This window comes from Arachis ipaensis, chromosome B7 (assembly GCF_059453495.1).
Source record: "Arachis ipaensis isolate K30076 ecotype BB chromosome B7, ASM5945349v1, whole genome shotgun sequence".
Lineage (NCBI taxonomy): Eukaryota > Viridiplantae > Streptophyta > Magnoliopsida > Fabales > Fabaceae > Arachis > Arachis ipaensis.
Window position 1 is genome coordinate 18,511,053 of NC_142442.1, and position 21,152 is coordinate 18,532,204.

At 34.0% G+C, this 21,152-nt stretch overlaps 1 protein-coding gene and 1 pseudogene across 2 annotated transcripts; both read left to right on the forward strand.

The window, feature by feature from the left end:
- The first annotated feature begins 6,012 nt into the window (after positions 1-6,012).
- On the forward strand, positions 6,013-17,056 carry LOC107608840 (isoflavone 3'-O-methyltransferase 4 pseudogene; annotated as a pseudogene). Its single transcript, XR_015892417.1, has 4 exons — positions 6,013-6,137; positions 15,255-15,565; positions 15,828-15,892; positions 16,757-17,056. The product of XR_015892417.1 is annotated as an isoflavone 3'-O-methyltransferase 4 pseudogene (transcript).
- On the forward strand, positions 6,440-8,443 carry LOC148550490 (uncharacterized). The gene has a single exon (XM_088494515.1). It carries the CDS (start codon positions 6,440-6,442, stop codon positions 8,441-8,443), a length of 2,004 nt encoding a protein of 667 aa, XP_088350641.1.
- Positions 17,057-21,152: the final 4,096 nt, after the last annotated feature.

Below are 21,152 nucleotides of genomic sequence, written 5' to 3' on the forward strand. Positions count from 1 at the left end.
AAAACCCTGCAAGTCCTCCTTAATTACTTTAACCATTTATTCTCTCTCTGTTATAAAATACTAAATAAATAAATAAGGAAGAGATAATATAAAATAAAATGTAAATAGAAGACTCTAATATAAGTAACTTGATAAAATATTTTATATATTTATATGCAGTAAAGATAGATAAAGAAAAATTATTAATAGTGTATAAAGAGAGAAGATAATTTTATTGTTGTAAATAGAAAGAGAAAGAGAAGTATTTGTAACTGTGTAAAATCCATTTGCCTCGTTCATGCTTTTATAGGCAAATAAATTCAACTATTCAAACTTTATTAATTATACTTTTCCATGAGAATTTGCTCCTTATATAGGAAATTAGATCCACCCTTAAATGAGCATTCATCCTTATCTATCCATGCTGTAACACTCCCCCTTGGATGCTCATTTAGGATTATTGCCTCATTAAAACCTTACTAAAGGAAAACTCTGTGGAAAAAACCTTAGTGAAGGAAAAAGAGTACAATATCCTTTGTGATGGGGATTGCCTCATTAAAAACCTTGTCAAGAAAAACCCAATGGAAAAAAAACTTGACCAAGGAAAAAAGAGTACAGTCTCCCCCTCTTGCTGACATTATTTAATGTCTCGAAATCGGTGCATCCCAATCTCATGTATCAGTCTTTCAAAGGAGGATTTCGGGAGTGACTTTGTGAATAAATCTGCCAGATTGTCACTTGAACGGATCTGTTGGATATCAATTGTCCCTTGATTTTGAAGGTCATGAGTGAAGAAGAATTTGGGAGAAATATGCTTTGTTCTATCACCTTTGATGTATCCATCCTTAAGTTGAGCAATGCATGCTGTATTATCTTCAAACAGGACAGTTGGAGCTATCTTATGATCAATCAATCCACATGACGACAGAATATATTGAATCAGGCTCCTTAGCCAAAAACACTCGCGACTAGCTTCATGAATCGCTAGTATTTCAGCATGGTTAGAGGAGGTTGCTGCTATCGTCTGTTTTGTGGACCTCCATGATATAGCTGTACCACCATATGTGAACAGATATCCTGTTTGAGATCTCCCTTTATGTGGATCAGACAAGTATCCGGCATCTGCATAGCCAACTAGTTGTGACTTGGATCCATAGGGATAAAACAATCCCATATCAACCGTTCCATGAAGATATCGAAAGATTTGTTTGATTCCACTCCAATGTCTTCTAGTTGGAGAGGACTATATCTTGCTAGTAAATTCACAGCAAATGATATATCAGGTCGTGTATTATTAGCAAGATACATTAGCGCTCCAATGGCACTAAGATATGGTACTTCAAGACCAAGGATATCTTCATTTTCTTCTTTAGGACGGAATTGATCATTTTTCACATCCAAAGATCTTACGATCATTGGAGTACTTAATGGATGTGACTTATCCATATAAAATCTCTTCAAGATCTTCTCTGTGTATGTTGCTTGATGAATAAAGATCCCACTTTTTATATCACTACAAGAAAAAAGGCCTATGGTCACGCTTTTTTCTTGCCACGCTTCAAAAGCGTGGCCATAAGTGGTCTATGGCCACGCTTTTATGAGGGTGGCGATAGATTAGAGATTTGGCCACATTTTTTTTTGCCACGCTTCAAAAGCGTGGCGAAAAGGATCAACGGCCACGCTTTTGTGAGGGTGGCAATTGATTACAGAAAAGGCTACGTTTTTTTTCTGCCACGCTTCAAAAGCGTGGCCGTAGATAGAAACAAGGACGTTTTAAAAGCGTGGCCACAGGGTTTCATTACGGCCACACTTAGAAAACGTGGCTATATGCTGGTACACTTTTGCCACGCTTTAAAAGCGTGGCCAAAAGTTTCTTTTTTGCCACGCTTCAAAAGCGTGGCCGTAGAGAGCAAGAATAACGTTTTGAAAGCGTGGCGAGATGGGCCAAACCGGTTGACCCAAACCCGGCTCCCAGACCCGGCTCCCAACCCGGCCCAAACCCGGCCCCCAACCCGGTCCCTAACCCGGTCCCCAACCCTAATCTCTCTTTCCCCTTCGAAGCCACTAACCCTACTCGCCTGTATCGAAGAGCTCCTCCCTTCGCCCTTCTCCCTTCGCCCGTCGCCCTTCGCCGTCTGAGCTCCTCCCTTCGCATTCGCCCTTCGCCGTCCGAGCTCCTCCCTTCGCCCTTCGCCCTTCGCCGTCCGAGCTCCTCCCTTCGCCCTTCGCCCTTCGCCCTTCGCCCTTCGCCCGTCGCCCGTCGCCCTTCGCCCGTCGCCCTTCGCCTTCGCCTTCGTCACTGATGGAAACCACTTCTTCTTCATCTTGGTAATCTTCATACCCTTCTTCTCTTTCTTGTTCTTCTTCGAATCAGTGAGGATCTCTCTGTTCACCTTCAAGCTCCAGCAAACATGGGCGACGGCAAGCTCCTCCCTCTTCTTCTCCTCCAAGCCCTCGAATTCCATAGGTATGATCGATTTTCCTCTTTTTATTTTCTCGATTTTTCCGTTGTTTTTACGTTTAGGGCTTTCCCTTTTCATTTTCATTTTCCCCTGATTCGTTTTCTCTGATTGCATGTTCCTTTTCATTTTCATTTTCATGTCCCTGGTTAAATGATAATGCTGAAGACGCGTTGCTTGCGATGCTGTGGACGTACGTGGTTTTTTTCTGGAATGAGAAAGCCACAAAGGTGCACTCTATTCACTATATTCTCCTTTGATTTTCGATATCTTATGTTGACTGTTAATATATGTTGTTCGCGGGTAATAATGGATTCCATGGTCTTTTTCCTACTATGATGAATGCTGATGATGATGAATGAAATGTCTCAGCCACGTGAGACACAAGGCTTCTGTAATTTACTCGTGTTGGTGTCAGAAAGAGTGAAATCTATCTTCTTCCTTGTGCAGTTGTGAATGATTGAAGTCAAAACCATGTTTTATGCTGATAAATCGAATTATAGAAGTTGACTAGAACCAAACATTAATTTTATACTAGTTTTTTTTATTTTAATTTTATTTGGTGGATCAGTGTTTTTTAAGTTAAGAGTATTACTTAATTTGTATGGACGATGATGAATGAGCATTATTTCATCATCACTTTGTTTGTGTGTCTTGAATAATACAATGGTGGCCTGTGAGCCTAAAACAGTTGCATTGTTAAGACCAGCATCTTAGCATTTTTTTTATTTCTTTTTAATTCTCCGCTTGATGCTTGTTAAGTGATTATATGTGCCAGTGTGTGTGTGCGTCTGTGAGATGATATGGTTGAAACTCCCGTGCTCATTTAAAGGGACTAACGTCACTCATTTCTATTAAATATAAATGTTATCTAACATGGTTCAAACTTTCTGTCCCGTTTTTAGGACTATTTAACGTTACTTATTAGCGTCAATTGTATTTTGTTTTGGATTCTTCTCTCCACTTTGCATAAAAACTCGCTTCTGATGAAAGATGCTGAAGTCACATAAAAAGTGTGTTTTCTTGCTGGTTTTGGTATTCCATTAATTCTCACTGTTTGTTGCCTTTTGCCTAAACAGTATTTTCACCTCTAATGGCCTTATTTATTATTAGCTTTTCCCTAAAGAGATTTTAAGTTACTGACTTTATATGATGTCATTTCTATTGGTGGATTGTGACTTTGTGAATAAATATTAAGATATTCATACAATCGTCTTACTTATCAATACTTGATATGATGTCGTTTATTTGAACTAATTAGTTACCTTTATTCTTTTTCAGCATGGCACTCTCGGGGCACTTGTCCAAGATTCTGTTAAGAGCCACTACGAGACCCTGTTTTACTGTTTTCCCTTCCCTTCCCCTGCTCCAATTCTCTGCTTTCCAGGTTCCCCTTTCATCTCATTTGATTTTATTTCTGTTTGATTAATCTGGTTTAGCTCATTCTGTTTAGCTTGTTTAGTTCAATTAATTTAGTTTAGTTGAATTAGGTGGTTAGAGAATCTGGACTGGTTAGTGGATGTAGGTTTTGTTTTGTTTACTGCTGCTGTTCGGAATGAATTTGTCTTTCCTCTGAAAGTTGTCCTGGATGAACTTGTTTATTGTGCTGTTTTGGTGTTGAATTCTGGACCTGTGATTGCTGTTTGTTGTATTTTTTTTCATTGTCCAAAATAGATGCTGTGGAAGTGTTACTGTTTCATTAATTTTTCTTGGTTTGTTGTTGCTGAGTTCTGCTCTGCTTGTTGCTTGGTCCATATTATATGAACTGCAATGATTTCAGTTTGTGGAACTGGTTAAGTCATATGAATTCTGTTTGGTGCTTGCTTGAACCTGGGAAACATGCTATTTACTGCTGCTGTTTATTAAGTGTTGCTGCTTTGTGCCATGTGTTAGCAACTTGTTTCCTTGTTGAGATTCTTTGTGCTTATCATGCATTCATGCTCATTACATCCTTAATCATTGGCTGCTGCTGATTTCTCAATTTGCATTTCCTCTTCTGCTCACTTTCTATGCATGCATATATGATGTTCATTCTTGGATTCTTTTGGGGGGGGGGGTGTTTGCCTAAATTTGCTTGGCATTGGGAAATTGTTGTGTGATCATGCAATTGTACTTGGATTCTTTTGCAACAATTATTCATGGATCTTGTTTTTCATTTTCTTTTCACTATTAAGTAAATAATTAAATTAATTTCACATTGTACAAAAGCACATGGGACTGTGGCCTAAAACATTGGATATCTGAAAGTAAATAGAAATTAAATTGATGTTTTCAGTGAGAAGGATTTCTGCTAATTCTGAAAGATTGAGGTTATACATTTGTTTGTGATAGAAAACATTGTGTGCCTACTTTGATGTGGTTTCTGATGCTTGCATTGTGTTGCTATTATCTAATATAATCTGAAATTCTGAACAGCCATTTGAATTTGTATTTGCATTTCTCAATCATGCACTATTATTATATTGTCTATTGTTAATTCAAGTATAGTACACACATCCTTTTCTTTTCTTTTATAAAAAAAAAAAGCCTGAAAATATATAGAATAACATTGGAAGTATTATTTTTGCAGTAACAAGCAATAACAACACTGAAGCTATTGAGAGAGAAGAAGAACAAGTTTGAAGAGGTTCCACTGTTTTGGCTTTGGTCCTTCCTCCCTGCTGATGCCTTCGTCTCTGTCGTTCCCTACTCAGTCTTCTCTGCCATTAGTCACAGATTTTGCAGTTTATTGCTTAGTTTTAAGGTGTGGAGCCTGGACCAAAGTAGTAGCTTCATCCACACTGAACATAAAACTTTCATTATTCTTTTTTCTTTTTTTCTTGTTTCCTTTTTTTTTTCCACGCCACATAAATTGGAGCACATACATCCACATTCCACTGTTCTTCCTTTTCCCTTTATATCATTTATTTATATTTATAATTATAATGTCATTCTATTTTTTTATAAAATTATATAGTTTTTTATTTTTCATAGCATCTTTCAATTTATAAGGGTAAGAACTAATTCGTCACAAATTTCTTTTTAAAATTTGTTGTTAGCCAATAGATTATTATATATATAAGAAGGAATTCAAATTTTTAACACTTACTTAAATAGACAATAAATTAATTACTTGACCAACTTAAGTAAGTTTTGTTGTATAATTCTTTTATATAGAAAAAAAAGCTTTAGATAAAAATGGTTATTCCTTCACTTTTTTGTCTAAGAAAAAATAGATTTAGAAAAATAATATTTTAAAATTGGGAATGCTATTAAATACTATTAAATGAATTAGGTCATTTAAGGACATTCTACTCTCTTGCTATTTTTAATTAGTTGTTTGGGTTTCAATGTAGCTTATTATAGTGTTAGATGTTTGGAGCCACTTGAGGAGAGATAATTGTTTCATTTTATCTCATGATCGAACATGTGAATAATTACTAATAAAATTTATTTGTTAAAAAATGATTTATTTATACTAAAAAATATTAAACATATTTATATTTTAATATTTACTTAAGGCTTAGTCTATTTTTGTTCAGGCTTTCGATAGTTATCTATCCACTACTACTGCCACTTCTTTGTTCTGCTGCTCCTGTGGTAATATAATAATCTGCTGCTGCCGAGTAGCTGTTCGCTGACGCTGCTACCTCTCTAATTCTACTTCTGCTGTGCTACCATTTTGTTGCTGTTGTGGAACGGATTAAGACATTAATTAAGGTTGGTTTATGCAAATTTAAATACATCTATTAATTTGTTATTGATGTCATGCGTGAAACTTGGTGCTTTCCTGAGGCACTCATCACTTTAGGCACTTCTTTAAGCATTGCTAAAATTCAATTTTCTCTGTTATTTTATGTCTAATGCCTTCAAAGTATTTTCGAGGCTTGCACAATATTGTCTCTTAGTTAAGTAGGAAGCTAGATTTGCAGTTAGTGAGACGAACAGTAAGGACTTCAATTTAGAAACTTAGCTATCTACGTGAAATATATAGGTTTTCAATGGATATGTCGAAAGACTGGATGGATACACCACGTCATGAGAAAGAATATCAAGTTGGTGTAGAAAGATTTTTACACTTTGCTTTCTCATCAAAGGGAGTTCCTCAAGGGGAAGAAATTCAATGCCCTTGTGCAAAGTGTTGTAATATATTCTGGTTAAAGAGAGATGACGTATACGATCATCTAATATGCCACGGTTTTGTAAAAGGTTATAAGCGGTGGTTTAATCATGGGGAATCACTTTTTGCTATGGATATTGACAGTGACATAGGCGGTGAATATAACTGCAATGATAACATTGATGAGTTGTTACGTGATAGATTTCGAGATAATACACAAGTTGACGGACAAAACATGGGGCCTAACGAATGTGCAAAAGAATTTTATAAATTGGTAGACGAGGCATGCCAAGAACTATACCCCGGGTGTAAAGGATTCACAAGATTATCCTTTACCATTCGTCTTTACTTGTTAAAATGCTTGCATGGTTGGAGTAATGCGTCATTTACTTCTCTCTTGGAATTATTGAAAGAAGCAATGCCATATTTGAATATTCCTATTTCTTTTGATAAAACCAAGAATATGGTGAAGAACTTGGGTCTTGACTACCAAAAGATCGATGCATGTCGCAATGACTGCATGTTGTATCGGAACGGGTATGAGAATGACTCATCTTGTCATGTCTGTGGAACATCCCGTTATATTGAGCATCATGAAGAAGAGGATGATGTTACCTCATCTAGAAAGCCTCGCAAAGTTGCTGCGAAAACTCTAAGGCATTTCCCTTTAATTCCCAGACTTCAACGGCTTTTTATGTGCACAAGAACTGTCGAAGCTATGTCTTGGCATCACAATGAGCGCGTTAAAGACGGGTCCTTAAGGCATCCTGCCGATGGTGAATCTTGGAAAGCATTTGACAATCGACATGAAGATTTTGCAAAGGAGTCTCGTAATGTGAGACTTGGGTTAGCAAGCGACGGATTCAATCCATTCCGAACTTTGAGCAGTACACACAGTACATGGCCTGTTGTTCTGATGGTGTATAATCTACCCCCTTGGATGAGCATGAAGCCTGATTATTTTATGCTATCTTTACTTATTCCTGGACCACAATCACCGGGAAATGACATTGATGTCTATCTTCAACCGTTGATTGAAGAATTAAAAGAATTATGGGAGTCAGGTGTCGAAACATATGATTCGAAAGAAAACAAAACATTCAACATGAGAGCGTGCCTTTTGTGGACAATTAATGACTTCCCTGCATATGCTATGTTATCTGGGTGGAGTACAAAGGGAAAATTGGCTTGTCCATGCTGTAATGATGAGACTTCTTCTATCTATCTGAAACATAGTCACAAGACTGTTTATATGGATCACCGAAGGTTTTTACCCATGAATCATCCATGGAGGCATAACAAAAGATCTTTCAATGGAAAAACTGAACTCAGGTCTCCACCACAGTTGTTAGAAGGTTCAGCTGTATTTGATATATTGCGAGAGGTGGATAATTCTTTTGGGAAGAAGCAAAAGAGATCAAAGAATGGCATATCAAATTGGAAAAAACGGTCAATCTTTTTTGAGTTACCATATTGGAAGTCCAACATGTTTAGACACAACCTTGATGTCATGCACATAGAGAAGAATATAGTTGATAGCATAATTGGAACTCTTTTAGATATTCCCGGAAAGACGAAAGATCATGCAGCTGCTCGTTTTGACCTTAAAGATATGGGTATCAGGAAGAACCTTCAACCAAGAGATACGGGGGATGGAAAAAAAACTAAGTTAGCAAAGGCATGCTTTTCATCATTAGAGAAGAAGATGGATGGTGTGTGTGGTTTATTAAAGATATTGGTGCACCAACTCAACCCTGGAATGAGCAATGAAGAGGTAACAGCCTTAGTTCAAGCTGCCCAAGATTCTCCTGTGGATACCTCAAGTAGCAAAGCAAAAAATACTCCTCGCTCCTCCGAAGCAACTCACATTCCACACAAAGATGATGTAGGTAAAATTGTGGCATGATTCACATTCTTTATTTTGTTAAAAAAGAGATAAAATTGAGAGAGAAATAGTCAAATAGTAGGCTTCAATTTCAAAAAAGGTGAGTGCTATTTCACTTTAATAAAGTCTATTCAAGTCTTGTATTTACTAGCTGGAGGAGTTTTATCTATAGAAGTCCTACTTAGCTTGACCATGTTAGTTGATCTCTAGTTGACTAAGGATAGAACTAATTTAGGATTGTAAGTGAAGAAAGAAAAATATCCTGCTAGTAAATGGAGATTCAGTGACTGAAACCGCTGGATTAGAAATAAAAAAGCTTGCAATATGGTCTGAAACTCTGAATAAATAGTGGCAATGTGAAAATGGAGATCAGCCTGGACCTAGAGGAGATAAGTTAAAGTGCAGTGGACTGTGGATATGAACTCTGTTATTTTGACTCCTTAAAAGACTTTATTACCAGTAATGTCTCTGGTCTTTTAGAGTGTAATATTTTTGTGTATGTCTGTATTTTTCTACTATGATTGTTTATGTCTGTAATACATTTGATGACTTCTTCCATTTAGATATTAGTCTACATGTTAAAGCTTCTGCCTGCTGTTTAGTTGCTTTGATGATGTCCACATAATTATAGTTCCAAGCTTGTCATGCTCAAAAAGCAGATGAAAATAACGTACATCTACTGAAAATATTATGCATTTTCTGTTTTTTTGAATATGTTATATCAATGCATTGAAGATTGAAGATGCTTGTTTAGCATATGCCTACATTCTCTTTGCTTCTCTTAAACTCGCATTCTTTTTAGTGCACCATTCTGATTATTCAAAATGGTATTACTTGTAAATATAGGATTCAAGAGCCTATGAATATACTTCCATGAAGAACCTGAATGAGTCCGAGAATGGATTTTGGGGTGCTCTGGCCAGGAAAGCCAAATCAATTTGTAGTTGTTCATTTGTGTTTTTTATTTTGCAGGGCACAGGTCAAAACAATTTACCTTGCAATGATGATGCATGAAGTACAAGAAGACTTTGATTAGGAATTCTAATTCATGTATTAGGAATTTCACACTTTTGGTATTTTGAAGATGACTTTGATTAGGAATTCTAATTCATGTATTAGGAATTCATGAGTAGTTATGATTTTCACTTTTGGTATTTTGTTAGTGTATGTTGTTATGTGATCACACACTTATTTTGGTGACAATTTTATGAAAGTTGGATTACTTGATAATTGGTTATTGACTAAATTATAAAATTATCTATGAATTCATATTAGGTTTTATATATTTATGAAGATTAAAAAGGGAATTAGGTTACTGACCATCTTTTTCGCCACGCTTTAAAAACGTGGCCATACGGCCATATCTCTGTCTATTGCCACGCTTAGGAAGCGTGGCTGTATCTAAGCTTTTTCGCCACGTTTTTCAAGCGTGGCCAAATCTCCTCTACTACCATGCTTTCGCCACGCTTTAAAAGCGTGGCCATATTTGGTCTACTGTCACGTTTAAAAAGCGTGGCCAGATCTACCATATCGCCACGCTTTTACAGCGTGGCCGTATTTGGTCTACTGTCACGCTTGAAAAGCGTGGCCAGATCTACCCTATCGCCACGCTTTTACAGCGTGGCCATATCTCTGCCTATCGCCACGCTTTAAAAGCGTGGCCGTATTTCCCACCTATAGCCACGCTTTTACAAGTGGTAGTTTGTAAAAAAGCGTGGCAAACAAAAAGCGTGGCAATAGGCTGCAAAAAGCGTGGCGATAGAGCAACCGCCACCCTTTGATAGGTCACCCTTTCAAAAGCGTGGCGGTAGCTCAAAAAGCGTGGCGAAAAGCTATCGCCACGCTTTTTTGAGCTTTTCGCCACGCTTTAAAAGCGTGGCAAAAAACGTGTTTTCTTGTAGTGTATGCTCGATCTGCAGGCCGAGACAAAACTTAGTCTTTCCAAGATCTTTCATCTCAAACTCTTCTTTTAGAGTTTTTATAATTGTTGGAATCTCTTCAGGAGTCCTGATAATATTTAAATCATCAACGTACACAGCAATTATAATGAACCCAGATGTAGTTTTCTTTATGAAAACACACGGGCATATATCATCATTCTTGAATCCGTTTTTGGCCAGATACTCAGTAAGACGATTATACCACATTCGTCTGGATTGCTTTAGACCATATAAAGATCTTTACAATTTGACTAAGTATAACCCTTGCAAATATTCATTGGATGGTTTAGATATCTTTAGTCCTTCAGGGACTTTCATATAGATATCCCGATCTAATGAGCCGTATAAATAGGCTGTTACCACATCCATTAAATGCATATGCAGTTTATGATATGCAGATAAACTGACCAAATAACGCAATGTTATCGCATCCACTACAGGGGAATACGTTTCTTCATAATCTATACCAGGCCTTTGTGAGAAACCTTGTGCCACAAGTCGGGCTTTATAGCGCACAACTTCATTTTTCTCATTTCGTTTTCTCACAAATACCCATTTGTATCCAACAGGTTTTACATCTTCTGGTGTACAGACTAAAGGTCCGAAGACTTCACGTTTTGCAAGTGAGTCTAACTCAGCCTTCATGGCTTCTTTCCATTTTGGCCAATCATTCCTTTGTCGACATTCTTCGACTGATCTTGGCTCAAGATCCTTATTTTCATGCATGATATCTAATGTCACATTATATGCAAATATTTCATTGACAATTGTCTTATTCCGGTCCCATTTCTCTCCTGTAAAGACATAATTTATCGAGATCTCGTCATTTTCAGAATTTTCAGGTACCTGAACGTCTTCTGGCGTTATATCAGAATTTTGGACAACTGCAGGTGTCTTTACTATGTCTTTTTCCACAGGAATATTTACCTCTTTTCTCTTTCGAGGATTTTTATCTTTGGAACCGAAAGGCCTGCCACGCTTCTGGCGTGTATTTGCTTTAGTGGCAATTTGTCCAACTGGGACATCAATTCGAATTGGGGCATTTTCCGCCCTGCCACGCTTCTGGCATGAATTTGCTTCAGTGGCTACTTGTCCTACTGGGACATCAATTCGAATTGGAGCATTTTCCGCTGGTATATACGACTTGGTTATCCTCTTTGTATCGGAAAATGCATCAGGCAATTCATTTGCTATTCTTTGCAAATGTATAATCTTTTGAACTTCTAGTTCACATTGCCCTGATCGAGGATCTAAATACATCAATGATGATGCATTCCAATTAAGTTCCTTTTCAGGAAGCTTATTCTCTCCCCCTAATGTTGGAAATTTTGATTCATCAAAATGACAATCCGCAAACCGGGCTTTAAACACATCACCAGTTTGTATCTCAAGATACCTCACTATAGAAGGAGAATCATATCCAACATATATCCCCAATTTTCTTTGGGGTCCCATTTTGGTGCGATTAGGTGGTGCAATGGGAACATATATCGCACACCCAAATATTCTTAAATGGAAAATATTTGGCTGCGGGCCAAAAGCTAGTTGCATAGGAGAGAACTGATGGTAACTCGTTGGCCTCAAACGAATAAGTGCTGCGGCATGTAAAACTGCGTGCCCCCAAACCGAGGTTGGGAGATTTTTTCTCATAAGCAAGGGTCTAGCAATTAATTGGAGGCGCTTAATAAGTGATTCTGCTAACCCATTTTGTGTGTGAACATAAGCTACTGGATGTTCAACACTTATTCCATTAGCCATACAATAAGCATCAAAATCTTGGGAAGTAAATTCTCCAGCATTATCAAGGCGAATTGCTTTGATTGGATTTTCTGAAAATTGTACTTTTAGTCGAATAATTTGAGCCAGTAATCTCGCAAACGCCAGGTTGCGAGAAGACAATAAGCACAGATGTGACCATCTCGAGGATGCGTCTATCAGGACCATAAAATATCTAAAAGATCCACATGGTGGATGAATAGGTCCACATATATCACCTTGAATCCTTTCTAGAAATTCAAGGGACTCAAATCCAATCTTTACTGTTGATGGCCTTAAAATTAACTTTCCCTGAGAACACGCAGCACAACAAAATTCACTAGTTTTAAGAATCTTCTGGTTCTTTAGTGAATGTTCATGAGAGTTTTCAATAATTCTTCTCATCATGGTTGTTCCCGGATGACCCAATCGGTCGTGCCATGTTATGAATTCATTTGGGCTAATAAACTTCTGGTTTACAGTGGCATGTGATTCAATTGCACTAATCTTGGTATAATACAACCCAGATGAAAGTGAGGGTAATTTTTCTAATATAACTTTCTTATTTGAATCATGAGTTGTGATACATAAATACTCATGATTTCCCTCATTCATTGTCTCAACATGATATCCGTTTCGGCGAATATCTTTGAAACTCAACAAGTTCCTCCGGGACTTGGTAGATAATAGTGCATTATTTATTATAAATTTTGTTCCTCCAGGAAACAAAATTATAGCTCTTCCGGAGCCTTCTATCACATTGCCTGAGCCAATGATAGTGTTAACATACTCCTCTTTTGGCACAATATGGGTAAAATATATATCACTTTTGAGAATTGTGTGCGAACTTGCACTATCCGCAGGGCATACATCTTCATTATATATCCTTGCCATTTTCTTCAAAAACAAATAATAATAAAATGAGTAGTATGCACAGTTAAATTGAATACTTGATCAGAATTATTTTTTCAAGAAACACTGTACATAAAATAATCTCATATACTAAAATTTTATTTTAAAATTTGACACATTTAATAATTTCAAAATTCATAAACATTAATATTTCATTTTTTATATACATCACATTTGAAACTTAAATACATAGAAAATAAAACTTAACAATAAATTCTTTACATTATTTATTTACATAGATACTTCACAATCTCACATATTAAACTATTCCATCATTGATCAAATGACCAATATTTCCTTCCATAATTTTTCTTGTTATTAAAAGCTTGCCATTTACCTCTTCTGAGGTAATGATTTGCCGCATTTACTTCAGGAAATGGGGCGGCGCCAGCTGGGCGCGCTTCATGATTTTTCAATAACAACTCATTGTTGCGTTCAGCAACAAGAAGGCAAGAAATTAACTCAGAATATTTTTTAAACCCTTTCTCTCGATACTGCTGCTGCAGGAGCACATTTGAGGTATGAAAGGTTGAGAAAGTTTTCTCCAACATATCATGATCAGTTATTTTTTCCCCACACAATTTCATTCATGAGGTGATTCGAAACATTGCAGAATTATATTCATTTATAGATTTAAAATCCTGTAAACGCAAATGCGTCCATTCATATTGGGCTTGAGGAAGTATTACCGTTTTCTGATGATTATACCTTTCTTCAATGTCTTTCCAAAGATCTGCAGGATCTTTTAATGTAAGATATTCATTTTTCAATCCTTCGTCAAGATGACGACGAAGAAAAATCATGGCTTTAGCTTTATCCTTCTGGGATGCATTATTTTCAGCCTTAATGGTATCTCCAAGATCCATTGAATCAAGATGGATTTCAGCATCTAATATCCATGATAAATAATTGTTTCCAGATATATCAGGAGCATTGAATTCAAGATGAGAGAGCTTCGACATAACGAAAATTTGTTACCTGAGTCTTCCTAAAAATTTGATCAGAGTCTCGTGCTGATAACGTGTTATAAAATAACTAAATAAATAAATAAGGAAGAGATAATATAAAATAAAATGTAAATAGAAGACTCTAATATAAATAACTTGATAAAATACTTTATATATTTATATGCAGTAAAGATAGATAAAGAAAAATTATCAATAGTGTATAAAGAGAGAAGATAATTTTATTGTTGTAAATAGAAAGAGAAAGAGAAGTATTTGTAACTGTGTAGAATCTATTTGCCTCGTTCATGTTTTTATAGGCAAATAAATTCAACTATTTAAACTTTATTAATTGTACTTTTCCATGAGAATTTGCTCCTTACATAGGAAATTAGATTCACCCTTAAATGAGCATTCATCCTTATCTATCCATGCTGTAACATCCTCGTGACTTTTTCAAGATTAATTAAACTAATATTAATAAGCGATATATAATTAAGAAAAATAATAATATTATATCTAAAACAACTAATTTTGACTATGAATGAGAAAGAAGATGAACATTGTGAAGTAAAATTATTTATCGTATTGAATGTATTAGAATTCTTCTTAACTTTCGATGTCCAGTACATGCTTCTTTATATATAGGCAGTGACACACTAACTATATAGAGAGAACGCTTTGATTAGTTACAACCAATTAATCAGAATAGAGGGAAAGCTAACCATCAAACTGCTTCTGTAACAAACTAACAAACTCTTACTCATAATATGGTAACTATACTTTATCATTAAAAAGTATTCATAAATAATCATATGTCTAATCTTGTATGATCAAATCCAAATTGTTTAAGAGTAGCTTTAAGAGTTAATTAAATATTAAGTTTGGGGTACTTGTTTTAAACCATACAAAACTCAATTTAAATTTAAAAAATTTATATTCTCATAATGTTATTATAGGTAAAAACACTAGTTACTAATTAGATGAGAATCTAAGCTTTCATAACCTTCTTGAGGTTGAGCAATGTAAACTTGTTCAGTCTAACATGCCATTCAAGAAGATATTGTACAAGTCAAATTAATGCACCACCCAACCTTGTGTAATGGATATGGTGAGCACAATTCTAACTGGTTATGGTGACTATAAGATTTAGGTGTACGGTTAATAATATAAATTAAAATTTAATTTTATTAATAAGATAATTATTTTGGAATAAAGTAGTCTATGCATGATTTACGATAGGATCTTTCTTTTTTTAATTGGTGTGTTTTTAATTATCAGGGGTGAACTGAAAGGAGCAATCTTAGAAGGAGGTATACCATTCAACAGGATTTATGGTATGAATGTGTTCGAGTATGCAAATATTGATCCACGGTTCAACGAGGTTTTCAACAAAGCTATGCTCACATCCTCCACTATATCAATGAAGAGGATTCTTGATGTCTACAAAGGCTTCGACCACATCAATAAACTGGTTGACGTTGGTGGCGGTCTTGGGGCCACTCTCAACTTGATCACTTCCAAATACCCTAATATCCAGGGTGTCAATTTTGATTTGCCTCATGTTATAGAAAATGCTCCCATCTATGCTGGTATATATGATCTACCATTATTTAATTTATTTGTATAATTTTTTTTTAATAAGATGGCTTGTCTACTCTTGAAGTTGATATGATTATTAGAAATTAAGGATGGCATGATGTTACATGAAGCTAGTAGCATGACAGAACGAATTTCCAAGTTTTTTTTTTTTATTGATTTTGTATGCGATCTCTCGTGTTGTATATGTGCTTCGAAATTATGAATATTGCGTTACTAAAAAGAATTGAATGTTATGTTGTTCTATTGTTGCAGGTGTGGAGCACATAGGCGGAGATATGTTCGAGAGCGTTCCCAACGGGGATGCCATTTTTATTAAGGTGTGACTTGTGAGTTTAAAGTTACTCTGTTACTTGCAAATTATTCATCATGAGGCTAGTGGTTGAATTAAATGCAAATAGGCCTTAAAAAATATCTGAAAGACTTGGCACTAATTAAGATTGAGAGAATGATGAAAACACAGGAGAAAATTAATTCTGCAGAATATAGAAACTATGATATTGAATATGTGATTTGTGGACTTGATTACATTATACAATCATGTTATCCGCTTTATATACATGTATAAGAGATTGAGTTGGTGATTGGTCTAAGAGAGGATAACAGAACAACTAACTAACTAAGCACAAAGGGAAATTAGTTAAAACATATATTCTTGAAGGCTTTCTTGATTGTTACGTCACTTGGTCCTTATGCTTCTCCGATGCATTGCTCTTATATCTATCATATCATATACACACTAAAAATTAATAAAAATATTATTTATACACTAAAATTAGTTATCAAAATCATCCATTATGTATTTGTGTATAAATACATGTGTTATGTAGCCTATTTTTAATATATATTTTGTATTTCAATATATATTTTATACTAATAACTAATTTTAATATACATGTAATATATTCAAAAAATTATTTAATAAATTAAATTTTATATATTTGTGTATAATAAATGCGTTATGAACTCATTCTCCATATGTATTTTTTATTTTATATAAAAAAATTATTTAATAGCTAATTTTTTATGTACACATAATATTCGATCACATTAGCATGTCTTAATAAAATTTTTCTCCGAAACATTTACACTAGAAACCGGAGTTAGTGTTAATGGAACAAACTATATACATTATGATTGAGTTGATCCCATAGTTTTTTTAGATTATATTATTTTATTTCTAGAACATACTTCATGATTGAGATGACGAAGAATGCTTGAAGATATTAAAGAATTGCCGGAAGACTATACTGAATGATGGGAAGGTGATTGTGGTAGACAAAGTTCTTCTTGCAGTGCCAGAGCAGACAAATGTTGCTAAGATGGCTTCCAGGTCTGATGTTTTCATGATGATTCAAACGCTAAAAGGAAAGGAACGAACCCACCAAGATTTCATGCATTTGGCCAAAGCATCTGGATTTAGTAGCACAACATTGCTTTGTAATGTATCCAGCTTATGGGTCATGGAGTTCTTCAATCAGTAGCCACACCACAAACTTTCAAATGTCTTAGAAACAAGAGTTAATAATTTAGTTTTGATAAATTTTAAGTTAAATCATCAGTTAGGTCTTTATATCTTTTAGTGTTCTCACAATTGTGTTTAATTTCAATAGATATGAATAGAGATGTTAATTTGGCTCTAGGCTCTCGATTTAGTTCATACCCACACTCTAAAATCTTGATCTTAAATTAATCCTATCTTCTAAAAAGTCTTTTTTAGTCCTAGTTCCCAATAGTTCTTCAATTAAAATGCTAGACTTGATAATCTATGAAGTTAGTCCTAAACTATTTAAAATTTTAGGTTACTGATTGAACAACACCAATCAACTCTAATAATCATTAACCGACCTTCAATTAAAAGGCTAGACTTGCAAGAAGCCTAAGAAGACGATCCAACATTGATGCTCCTTCAGGGTTGTTGGTTCCAATGTGATCCACAATGCCTTTTGCTGAGAGCTTTGCACTTTCGCCTTCTTTTGCTATGATCTCAAATACACCAAGCTCTATGGCTGTCCTCAAAACCATTGGAACCACAACTGATGAACTTGTTATTTGCCTTGCAATCAAGAACCCATCCTCTTGTTCTTGTTCTTGATCATCAATTTCTGGTTTGAGGTAGTACTTTTGGGGTTCCCCATTGGAATCTGATGCAAGGGCCATGTTTGTGTGAGTTTTGAATCGATAGGAAAGTTACTATGAAATAGATGATGATGACGATAATGTAGCTTAAATTGGTCTCCATATATAAATTAAAGTGAACTTATGTAGTAGGTGGAAATTGGAACATCAGATACTACTATTTATGGATGTCAATTGTCGAGTATAAACAAAATTTCTGGTTTATTGCCAATAACGGGTGTTTTTTTTTTTGTTTACCTTTTGCTTGGGTTCATGTGAAAAGCATTTGTATCATTCATAATTATGTTAGCCACTTATTTGTTATTTTAAGGGTTAAGTACTTTTTTCGTCCTTAATATGTTGGATGAAAATCAAAATCGTTCTCGACCTTTTTTATTATTAAAATCATTTTCAACGTTACAAAACGTTATAAAATTATTTTTTTGTCCGCGCTTTACACGGAAAACATATAATAAGATAAGAGCAATGTTATAGGACCAAGTAAATATTATTATTTTTTATTAATATTTAGTCAATAATTTATATTTATATTTATAGAATTTGTACGTATAAACTAATATAGTTTGTACTTATATTTTTTAAAGTTTATAATATGAATTAATAAAATTTATTTGTTAAAATAATTTAATATTTATGTTAGTCAAATAATGACAAAAAATATTAAAAATTGATGATTTTAAAAAGTTTTCATAAGATATATACTTAATTAAATTTTTTTAAAAATTCAAATGAAATTGATTTTAATTGTTAATTATATAATATTCAATGTTGATTTTGCTTTTGTTTACATTATATATTACCAGGCCAGTGTAGTGTTTTTTTATTTTTAATTAACATGTCTCTTAAGGATATATATTAAAATTATTTTTAATAAAATTTTTTAAATTTTTTATTTTAATAAATATATAATAAATATATTAAAAATTTAAACTTTATATTTTTAGTTTCTATAATTTTTTAATTGATAACTTTAATATATATATATATATATATATATATATGTTTTTAAGAAACATGTTAATTAAACACTTTTAATTAATATTATTGGCTTCTATTTATCATGGATCTTTGGTTTACTAACATTAGTTGAATACAATATCAGAAAGTATTTAATTTTGAAATCAGTCTTGTTACATATACAAGTATTTTTGGCAAACAATTCCATACAAGTTAATTCTAACCCAACAAAACCTACCTACATAACGCGCATGTGAAATCATGTCATTCCTCTTCCAACGTTTGTATCCTGCGTTCCTCCTCCTCCTCCTCCTCCTTTGAGTTTTTCCTCCTTTTTCTTTGCGTTCCTTCTTTTTCTTCTTCGCGTATTTTATCCTCTTCATTGTTCTTTTTATTACTGCTGTTGTTCTTCTTATCAGTATAAATAAACCAAAAATTCTTAACAATACACATAAATATCTTAGTTTTACATCGAAATTTACTACAAATACATAAAAATATTTTTTTAGTGCTGCATTTTTTATTTTCTTCTTTTTTTCTTATTTCTTTCTTTCTTTCTTTTAGTTAAATGAATGTAGTAGGTTCATCCTATTCCAAGTAATTTTGCAGTATTATGTGTTTCTTCTTCTTTGTTTGATTTTTTTTGTTTTTATTCTTGTTAAGAGAGTAAAACAATAAGAAAATGATAAATAAAAAAGAAGATAATAATGATAATGATGAAAAGGAAGAAGAAGTAACAAAAGATGAAGATGAGAAAGAGAAAGAGTTTTGAATTATGCAGAACTTATCAGTACACATATACCGAAAATTCTTAACAATAGACATAAATATCTTAGTTTTACACTGAAATTAGCTACAAATACACAAAAATATTTTCTTTAATGCTGTATTTTTTTTCTTCTTTTTTTCCATATTTCTTTCTTTTAGTTGAATGAATGTATATTCATCCTCTTCTAAGTAATTTTGTAGTATTATGTGTTTTTTCTTTTCCTTTATTTGATTTTTTTGTTTTTATTCTTGTTAAGAGAGTAAAACAAGAAAAAACTTAAGAAGGTAAAATAAAAAAAAAAGATGAATAAGAAAAAAAAAAGATGATGATGATCATGATAATGATGAAAAAGAAAAAGAAGCAGCAGAAGATGAAGAGGAGGAAGAGAAAGAGTTTTGAATTATGCAAAACTTATCAGTGTAAATACACCGAAAATTTTTAACAATACACATAAATGTCTCAGTTTTACCCCGAAATTTGCTACAAATACACAAAAACACTACAAGAGACACGCCAAATAGCGGCGGTTTTATTATGGATTTGCTGCGGTTTAAAACCGCCGCGAAACAAAATTCCAGCGGTTCCACAAGCGTTGCCTATTAGGGGGTGGAGATTTGATTTTGCGGCGATTTTGAGAAACCGCTGGCACAACCGCAACAAATCAGATATTCGATTTTGCAGCGGTTGCAGAACCGCCGCTATTTTGCTCAGTGGATTTTAAAAAAATCTGCGGCGGTTTCAAAACCGCCGCAATTTTATACATGAGCTTAAAAAAAACCACATTTATAAACTCATACCAAAGTAGTAGTTCAAATGGGAAGAAGCACCAAATCATTCAACCCTTTATAGTAGTTATAATAAATAACTCAACACTTTATATTTACCACAAAGCCACAAAACCGCCTCTAATGTAAAGGACAAGTGAAAAACCACCGTTGAGGAAAAAACTTTTCTAGTGTAATCCTTTCTCAGGGTAAATACTACTCAATCTTAGAAAAAAAATATAATATATAAATCAAATTAAAACTTTACTGCCCTACTTACAATGAAACATGGTTCAATTGATCAAAAAGTACAAAAAATTTACTTGATATATAAATGACCAATCAGATCATCATGAGTCATGACTCGTCTCTTCACATAATTTATGGAACCACCGCCAAACCTGAAAAGAAATAAAAAATAACTTGCTGAACGAATACATGACACAAAGAACTTCTAAAAACACAAAAGGATGAAGATAAAATATATGAAAATAAAATTGAATCTAACCACGCAAGTACACCAACTTTGTGAGCAGTAACTATATAATTAAATCTAACCAAACAAGTACACTAAGTTAGTGAGGATTTTTCTAAATGAAAAAATGAAAGAAAATTGAAAGAAAATCCTTACCTATCTCCATGCCTTTTTGTTGGGCTAATTCAATAAACTCTTCAACTTTTCTTGATCTAGTGAGTAGCTTGTCTCAAGGTTCTGGAATTATCTATACAAATCTTAAGCCTCTGGATAAAGAGAAATATCTTTGGTCCTAAATATGACATGCAAGAATACCATAAACATTAATTAAGATACAGTACAGTATAAAATATTATGTCCCTTACAAACAGTTCAAAAAATGGCATAAAAACAAGTTAAGCATATATGTATAAATTTCCACTATCAATTTATAAATATACAATTAGACAGACATGTAAGTCTGTGTTGGCCAAGAA

Coding starts and splice junctions, on each gene's coding strand:
- LOC148550490 (XM_088494515.1), top strand. CDS start 6,440: ATGGATACACCACGTCATGAGAAAGAATATCAAGTTGGTGTAGAAAGA.